Source organism: Octodon degus, unplaced genomic scaffold (assembly GCF_000260255.1).
Source record: "Octodon degus isolate 3935 unplaced genomic scaffold, OctDeg1.0 scaffold00228, whole genome shotgun sequence".
Classification (NCBI taxonomy): domain Eukaryota; kingdom Metazoa; phylum Chordata; class Mammalia; order Rodentia; family Octodontidae; genus Octodon; species Octodon degus.
Genome location: NW_004524804.1, coordinates 356,339 through 365,342, shown reverse-complemented (window position 1 = coordinate 365,342; position 9,004 = coordinate 356,339). Strand labels below are relative to the sequence as shown.

At 47.2% G+C, this 9,004-nt stretch overlaps 2 protein-coding genes across 2 annotated transcripts in view; one reads left to right on the top strand and one right to left on the bottom strand.

The window, feature by feature from the left end:
• Window positions 1-9,004, top strand: part of Ppid (peptidylprolyl isomerase D) — a 14,056-nt gene that overhangs the window by 1,252 nt on the left and 3,800 nt on the right. Inside the window, exons 2-7 of the mRNA XM_012517896.2 lie at window positions 783-923; window positions 2,204-2,310; window positions 5,271-5,459; window positions 6,827-6,949; window positions 7,074-7,180; window positions 8,912-8,997. Of these exons, the coding sequence (XP_012373350.1) occupies window positions 783-923; window positions 2,204-2,310; window positions 5,271-5,459; window positions 6,827-6,949; window positions 7,074-7,180; window positions 8,912-8,997 (753 nt within the window). The remainder of the gene's footprint in view (window positions 1-782; window positions 924-2,203; window positions 2,311-5,270; window positions 5,460-6,826; window positions 6,950-7,073; window positions 7,181-8,911; window positions 8,998-9,004) is intronic.
• Etfdh (electron transfer flavoprotein dehydrogenase) overlaps window positions 5,371-9,004 on the bottom strand; it is a 39,052-nt gene continuing 35,418 nt past the window's right edge. The window contains exon 15 of the mRNA XM_023705751.1: window positions 5,371-5,451. The gene's annotated coding sequence lies outside the window, so the exon portion shown is untranslated. The remainder of the gene's footprint in view (window positions 5,452-9,004) is intronic.

The window sequence follows — 9,004 nt, the reverse complement described above, 5'->3', positions numbered from 1 at the left end:
TTTTTTTTTTATTTTATTTTTTTTTGCGGAACTGGGGATTGAACTCAGGCCCTTGCCCTTGCTAGGCAAGCACTTATTCTACTGAGCCATCTCCCCAGCCCAAGAATTTTTGTCAGTTTGTGTTAGAAGCTGTTTTGTCTATCAAAACAGAAAGGCCACAGATTACATAAAACCTGGCCAACTTGACCATCCAAAAAGGATATTTCGTGTTCTCCTGTTGTCTGCCTAGTGACGACGTGCTCATCATGCTGTTCAGGATTTAAAGCCTTTTGTATGTTCTGGGGTTCTTGAATAGTGCATATCTGCTGGCCACCGTAATGGATTATGATCTTTTGGGTGGTGTTTCATGTTCATCTAGATGCATCACACTTAGACTAAAATTGACAGAAAATGACAGAAAAAATGACAGCATCCTGGAATCCCGCCGCCAGGTTCGCGTGGCAGGGAGCTGAAGTTTGTATTGGAGGAGATGCCTGCACGTCTGTGTTCCTTGAAGCGTTGGTCACGATGGCCAGGGGAATGGAGTCAACTCTTAGTGTCCATCAGCCCACGAGTAGTGTGGTGTATACATAGAAAGGAATTTTAAAAAATAAAATCCTGGTATTTGTGACAATGCAGATGAAACTAGGTGACAGTATGTTAACTGAAATAACTCACACAGGAAGAATTTTATTAGATAATCTGACTAAGACAAATCTAAAGATGAGCTCATAACCGTCTGTTTGTCATTTGTGATTTGCTGGTTTGTTTTGCATACTGACAAGATTTTATTTTTCTTTCAGTTGGTCGAATTGTTTTAGAATTGTTTGCAGATATTGTACCCAAAACTGCAGAAAATTTTCGGGCATTATGTACAGGAGAAAAGGGCATTGGATCCACGACGGGCAAGCCTCTTCATTTCAAAGGATGTCCTTTCCATCGAAGTATGTGTAAAATTTTCTGAAATTATTTCATTCAGATAATAACATCCTATTTAAGAATAGGGCTGGGGAGATAGTGAAATAAGTGTCTGCCTGGCAAGCACAAGCTCCCAGCGTTTGATTGCTGATGCCAAAAAAAGTTAAGAAAGAGAGCACTTAAGAGAGGATAAAGTTTAAAAATTATTGTTGAGGGCCGGCGAGATAGCTTAGCAGACTAAGCGCCTGCTTAGGCAAGCACAGGGACGGGGGTTTAGTTCCCACCCCCTGGCACCATGTGCTGCGCCAGCCCTGCCCCTGGGTGCGCTGAATCAGCCATCAAGACCGGGCGTGGTAGCACACCCGTATAGTCCTAGGACTGGGGAGGCTAAAAACAGTAGGTTCACTATGAGGCCGAGCCACGTAGTGAAATCCTGTACCAAATGCATTTTTAAAAAAGTACTGTTGAGCTGGGTGTGATGGAGCATACCTATAATCCCAGCATTCTGAGAGGCTGAGATCAAGGATGGCAATCATAAGTTTGAGCCTATGTGCTGGGGAGATAGCTCAGCAGTCTAAGCACCTGCCTGGCAAGCACAAGTACATGGGTTTGATCCTTGGTACTGCATGCCTTGCTGACCCCAGAACCCTGGGTGTGCCACGCGGCCCAATGAAACCAGGGCGTGGTAGCACCACTAGTAATCCCAGCACTGGGGAGTCTGTATTGCATAGTGAGACCAGACCCTGCATCTGATTAAAAAAACATTTAAAAAACTTTAAGCCCAGCTTGGGCAATTTATCTACTTCATGAGACCTCATCTCAAAATGAGAAAAATAAAAAGGCCTGGGGATGTAGCACAGCCTAAAGACCCTGGGTTCAACCTTTAATGCCACCACCACTCAAAAAAAAAAAATTCGTGTCCAGGGAAATGCTTTGACATATGAGGTAATACCTTAGTTTTATGAAGGCTGCATCTGATAGTGGGAATGAGCTGTGGTGTTATAGCTTACTCTAGCTTCCCCCAACTTCTTAATTGCCTTCATTTAAATAAGATTTGACTGAGAAAGGAAGGCTGGCTAAAGTCATGCTTTGTTGGGCTGGGGAGATAGCTCAGTGGAGTATGTGCTTGCCTAGCAAGCACAAGGTCCTGAGTTTGGTCCCTGGTGCCACCAAAAAAAAAAGTAATAAAAAAGTCATGCTTTGTGGAAGTTGACTTTATTGATACATACTTAATAGTTAACATTGCCAGAAAATTGCCAAAGCCACCTACGCCTTAGTCACTAATAGCCATTTTCCTTTTTTGCAGTTATTAAGAAGTTTATGATTCAGGGTGGAGATTTCTCAAATCAGAATGGAACAGGTGGAGAAAGTATTTATGGTGAAAAATTTGAAGATGAAAACTTTCATTATAAGGTAAAGAAAATGCACGCTTTTGTTAATATAAAGCTTATGTGCTTGAAATGTACTTGTTAGAGCAAGACATGAAAAAAGTCGTGTGTGCTTAAATTCTTTCCTTACAGAAGGAAGTATACTTATAAATGTGTATATGTACACACACGTACATATTGTGTGTGTGTGTGTGTGTGTGTGTGTGTGTGGTGCTGGGGCTTGAACCCAGAGCCCGTGCGTGCGAGGCAAGCGCTCCCCATGACGCTGCCTCCTCAGCCCAGGGTGCGTCTGTAATGCGCAGTTTCGTCTAGCGATGATTTCATTTGGCAGAAGTCCCAGCATTCACTCACTGCACTCAAAGCTTGCTGCTTCGGTGAGGCCCGTGTATTTTCTTAGCAGTGTGGCTCCCAGATGGCAAAATGGATTCCAGAGAAAGGATTTTCATTATTGTAAACATAATAACTTGTGCATCTTTATCATTGAGTTTGAAGAGCAGCTAAACGTTGCTGATAGCCAGGATGTCAGGATTGTCACACTAGCGGACGTTGGTCCTGTCCCAGCTCCTGCTAAAAGACAGTAGCGGCCCAAGGTCTCGTAGTATGTCGCATCACTAAAGTGTCAAGGACAGACATGTGAGTACAGAGGTGAAGCTCTGCCTCTGAAATCAGGAGTGTGAACGAGGTGATAACAATTGAAACGTGTCATCAGGTGTTTTGTTTTTTGAGGGGCTGTTGAAGTGGGGTCTCACTTTGTAGCTCAGGCTGGCCTCAGATCCCTGGTGCTCCTCCTGCCTCGGCCCCCTGAGTGCCGTGATCACAAGCATGTGCCGCCACACCCGGCAGAAAGTAGCAGTTTTCAGATAGTATTTGTTGACAGCAACTGTGTGCTCACTTCTGTCCCCGGCCCTACAATCTTGTAAAAATTACAGGGCTTCATGATGAAGAGTTTATAATCTTACCACAAAGACAAGGTTAAAGCGCTTGGAACAACTGGAGAATAGCAAGCAAATAAGTAAATGCTAAATTGATGAACTTACTTCACGTGTGTAACTTGGTTCAGGCTGAGTGTCCCTCATATGAATGCGTGGGACAAAAGCATTTCAGAGCAGTTGTACTTGGGTTTGTAATATTTGCATAGACTCTGGCTTGAGCCTCCCTAGTCTGAAAATCTGAAATCAGAAATGTGATGAGTGCTGTTCCCCAAAAGTCCCCAACATTGCAGCCTGCAGAATAGTAGATTTTCAGAGTGGGGTGCTCGCGTGCAATCTGTGCTGGAGGAGAAAGGCATCATTTCTGTGGGCCGGACTCCCAGGGGCTGAGGCTGAGCAGCCCGGGCCTTGGAGGGCAGCGGCGGCAGGAACCGAAATGCTTCAGAGATGCTTCAGAATTGGAGAAGGGATGCGGATGAGGAACGACTAGGGCAGTAGGAGGCCGAGGAGGGAAAGTTCGTACTCATTTAGTATTTGGGAAGGCAGCATGGAAGGCTAGTAGAAGCACGAGAACTGGGCTTACATACGACCAGATGGGCAGAAACGGGGGAGCTGCCGAGAGGAGTCACTCAGGCCTGAAAGCTGAACTTCATCTAGACTGGAGGAGAAAGATGTTTCAGGAGAGAAAAATGACAGTGTGTGCAGCAGTGGGAAAGAAGCCAGAGTGACCAAGCAGAAGCAGAAGAGACTGGGTTGCATGGCGCTTTGGACATGTTGATTCCGAGGCCGACTCTTAATTTTGATGTGTGTAGCCACTTCTTCGGCGTGTTCTGCAAGAGCTGGCTTACCCGCGTGTGAGCTGGGAGATGTGGATGTCTGCATGAGCCGGAGAGCGTCCCGCGGAGTGACTTGTCTCACTTTGCCGGTAGCCCTGCGACTGTTAGCCATTTATTGATGTGTAAAGGAAGAATTGCAGCGGCAGCGGACTCAGTTCGGGCTGGCCTTCTGCTCATTTTTGTAGCCCCCAGGCTGATCTCCAACTGTAGCGATTATCCTGTCTCAACCTCCCAAGTGCTGGGATTACAGGTATGCACCACCAAGCCCGGTTCTGGGCCCAGACGGCACACCCAGGGTTCTGGGGCCAGCACAGCATGCCGGTCGCAGGATGAAACTCGAGACCTTGTGCTTTCCGGGTAGGTGCTTGCACATCTGAGACATCTCGCCAGCCCAGACTCCTGTTTCTGAACACAAGAAGACTGTATAGTCTTCTTAGAAAGAAGTTTCCTTCTAAAAAGACAAAGCTGGGGCTGGGGAAATAGCTCAGCAGTCTAAGCTCCTGCCTAGCAAGCGCGGGGACTCGGGTTCAATCCCTGGTACCACATGCTGTGCTTGCCCTGGGACCCCAGGCATGCCATGCTGGCCGTCAAAACTGGGCGTGGTGGTACATGCCTGTAATCCCAGTGCTGGAGAGGCTGAGGCAGGAGGATCACTATGAGTCTGAGCTGCGTAGCAAGACCCTATACCAAATAAGTAAACAATTAAATAAGACAAAGCTTATTACTAGATTTCCTTAGTTCAGCTTCATCAGATGAATGAAAATATAAGCATCTTTTCAAGATGGCCAGTTTAGAAATAAAACTATTATTATTTTCTCTTATTCAAATTAATTTTTATGCCTGTCCTAAAGAGTGATCAAGTACTCTGTTTCGTTTATTAAAGGTTATAATTCAAGCTGGGCATAGTGGCACACACTTGTAATCCCAGCATTCAAGCTGAGGCAGGGGGATTGCTTCAAGTTTGAAGCCAGCTTGGGCTACATAGTGAGTTCAAGGCCAGCCTGGAGATGTAGAAAGATCATGTCTCAAGAAACAAATAAAATGGTTACGAGTTATATAAAATCAAACTAAATGGCAGTGTATTAATTTTTAAGTATAATTAAAGAGTAAAGTTTTAATCTAATTGGTAAATAGTCCATCCTCGTTTTATGTGAGTGGTCAGTAAAGGAACACCTGAGAATATAGCTCTTACTTGGTTTCCACCTGCTCTTTATCTACAGCACGATCGCGAGGGCTTGTTGAGCATGGCAAACGCAGGCCGCAACACTAACGGCTCTCAGTTCTTCATCACGACGGTTCCAACCCCTCATCTGGATGGGAAGCACGTGGTGTTCGGGCAAGTAATCAAAGGAATAGGTGTGGCAAGGATTCTGGAAAACGTCGAAGTCAGTGGTGAAAAGCCTGCCAAAGTAAGAAGGAAGTCATGTTTTCTTACTGTCTCAGTCCCCGTCTCAGAGATATAAGTTTAAAGGATCAGATGGTTATTGTCAGGAAAAGCTGGAAAATGTTAGGATGGGATGTTTGCCCGCTTCCTCTTGCCCCTTGAAACACCCTAAAGGGAGAGAGGTTTCGGCTCACGGTTTCAGGACTCTCAGTCCATGGTCAGGGGGCTCTGCTTACTTAGGCAGGGCGAGGCAGCTCCTGGCAGCCTGGAGAGTGAGGGCAGAGCGGGGATCAGAGACAGAGCGGGCTCCACGCCCAGGGACCTCCCCATCCAGTCAGCCCACTGCTGGTGAGCATGCAGTGAAGGTGCGCGTCGGAGACAGCCCGCTCGGGGGAGCGGAGCCCTCCACGACAGCCAGAGCTGCAGGAAGCTCTGCTGTTCTAGGGAAGCGCTTATTCTACTGAGCCATCTCCCCGCCCCGCCCCCTTTTTTGGCAGAACCAGGGATTGAACTCAGGCCCTTGTGCTTGCCAGGGAAGCGCTTACTCTACTAAGCTCTGCTGTTCTGAGACAGGGTCTCCCTTTCCCAGTGTCGTGTCCCACCCCTACTCCATCCCCGGGATGACAGGTGCGCACTCCATGTGTGGCTAAACATGAGTGTGGGTTTAAAGCTTCCCGCTTTCGTCACCGTCAGCGTTCAGCAGGCCTGCTGTGCGGCTTACGTTTTCCCTCACCTGCAGAGCTGTCTGTGGTGGGAAGAGGACAGCAAACCTGTCTCCCCTTGTTACTCACTGCTGTGGGCCTGTTTCCTCATTCTGTATGGATTTCTAAAGGGTTTAGTTTGGTCGTTTCCAAGGATTTTTGTTCTAAACGTCGCGAGTCAGAATGACCCTAGCTCTACCCACCCAGTTGTGTGTAGGAATTGGAAACTCACTGGCACTTGTTATGAAGGGAGTAGTAATAAATTAAAAGCTAGTTCCTCAGCTAAAGACAGCTAGGCGGCTTTGAGCTCCTGAGCGGCAGTAACGTATGGGTGTAAATGGTGACCTTGCCGTATTGGGGGCGTATAATCATAGCAGATAGACACGCTCCTGTCAGTGTGACTTGGGTAGTACACAAAAATTGTAGCCGTACAGCTTTTAAACTCACTTTAAATCCCTCGTTCCTGTTAGCTGCACCAGCCCTGCTCACCCCCCATGCCCCACCCCCATGCTGAGTGGGCCACCAAGACGGTATAGTGGCCCAGGCCTGTAGTCCCAGCACTGGGGAGGTTGAAAACAGGAGGATCACTACGAGTCTGGGCTGCACAGCGAGACCCTGGACCACATACATAGATTTTTAAAAATCTCTTGTTGATGTGTAGCGCCTTCTACACTGTGGTATTATTTTACAGTTGTGCGTCATTGCGGACTGTGGAGAGCTGAAAGCAGGTGATGACTGGGGAATATTCCCCAAGGATGGCTCTGGTGACAGCTATCCAGATTTCCCTGAAGACGCGGATGTGGATCTGAAGGACGTGAGTACTGGCGATCTGGCAGGCTGCCACGGAATGTATGCGCTGTACCGTCTGCCACCAAGATAGAACCTAGCACTGTCATAGCCGTCACCAACACCCAACTTTTTTGTGTTCTTTTGTCCAGGTAGATAAAATTGTATTAATAACTGAAGACTTAAAAAACATTGGAAATACTTTTTTCAAGTCTCAGAACTGGGAAATGGCCATTAACAAATACACAAAGGTTTTAAGGTAATGAAACATTCTTATTTTGTGTGTGTGGTGCTGGGGATTAAACCCAGTGCTCGTGCCAGGCATGTTCTGCCACTGAGCCACACCTCTGCCCAGGTAAGAAACATTTTAAAATAAAATTACTTTTAAAAAACTTGTAAGTTGAATTTTAAACTGAGCTTCAGAATTGCTCATTATGGGGCTGGGGATATAGCTCAGTAGAATAGTGCTTGCCTGGCAAGCGCAGGGGCCTGAGTTCAATCTCCGGTTCCGCCAAAAATTGTTTTATGAATTATTTGTGGAATATATAGATGCATTTCTTTTGCCGCCCAAGCTCTATTTGAAAATTTTCAAATACAGAGAAGTTTGAAGAATAGAAATTATTACTCATATGCTTTTACCTACACTCACCAGCTTTAAACTTGCTATTTTTGTTGCTACAAAGCTCTTTTTGAAAGGATATTATCCATGTATTTCCTGTACAAATACAAGGACATTCTGTACCACTTGACACTGTTGTCGCCCACCGCAGTCCAGCCTCAGTAACACCCAGCATGAAGCAAACCTCCAGGCTTCCCAGTTGTTTCAGTTTTTAGGTCCAGGTCTGCCCCCAGGCTGTGTGCTGCCTTCGGGCCGGGTGTCTCTGTGGGCTCTGAGTGGCTGTGCTTCCACCGTCCTGTGTCCCCTTGTTCCTTTGTGTTTGTACCAAGTCCAAGCCAGGCGTCTTTCCAGAACTGTTTTCTTAAGGTGAGGGCCCAGATCTTTGGGTGAGAAGACGTGGGTGGCCGCTGCTGCACACGGCGTCGCCACACGCCGAGGTGGCTAAAGTGCCGTCAGCCTCACGGCTGTCACAAAAATGCGCTTTCCTCTGTGCATGGTGAGCGCTCTGCGAGGTGGCGCTGGGGCGTGGAGAAGGTCCACAGCCGTCCCCTCAGCCGCTCGCTTCAGCAGGCCTTGCACAGCGACAGCCCAAGCCCTTAACGATCTTGCCTAAGTTGCTTGGGAAGGGCTCTCCTGATAGCTTCCTGTCTCAGCCTCCCTGCACACCAGGATTACAGCTGTGTGCCACTACGCCCAGCTGATCCTTGAAGAAGACCTTTTTTAATCTATACTCTGCAGTTAATAGCTAGCATTCTTCTATTTATAAGAGCTCTTTATTTTGAGTTTAAGATAGAAGTGTGTTGCTAATAGCATGTAATTAGATTTGGGGATTATTCTTGCTTTGGCCTTTTGAACATTTTAGGAGAAAACCCTGAAGATATGAAAATATCTTCTCAAGAAAATGGGATGTAGGGCCAGCCAAAGAGCTCAGCAGATTAAAGTGCCTGCTTAGGCAGATGCAGCAGCTGGGGTTCAATCCCAGCCTGCCACCTGTAATCCCAGCTCTTTGGGAGGCTGAACACAGGCGGATCACTACGAGTCTGATCCACATAGCGAGACCCTGTAGACCCTTACTAAAAAAAAAAGAAAATGGGATATGATGTGAGTATAGTGCAGTGGTAGATTGCGTGCTGGCAGTATTGGGCATTGTACTCGGGCCCGTACATGCCGGGCAAGCACTCGCCGCGGAGCTACATCCCCAGGCCCGACTGCAGTCTTTAGCACACACACGAGTGTTTAGTGAGGTTGTGATCTTTGAGTGTCGAATTAGCATTTGGTGAGGGTTTTTTTGTATTAGAAGTAACAAACTTCTTGACATCACTGCAAGAGAGTGGTCTCCGGCGCCTCTGTCACGTGGTGCTTTCTCCTCAGGTATGTGGACAGTGCCAGGGCCGTTCTGCAGGAGGCCGACGGGCCCCGGCTGCAGCCCGTGGCCTTGAGCTGTGTGCTCAACATCGGCGCGTG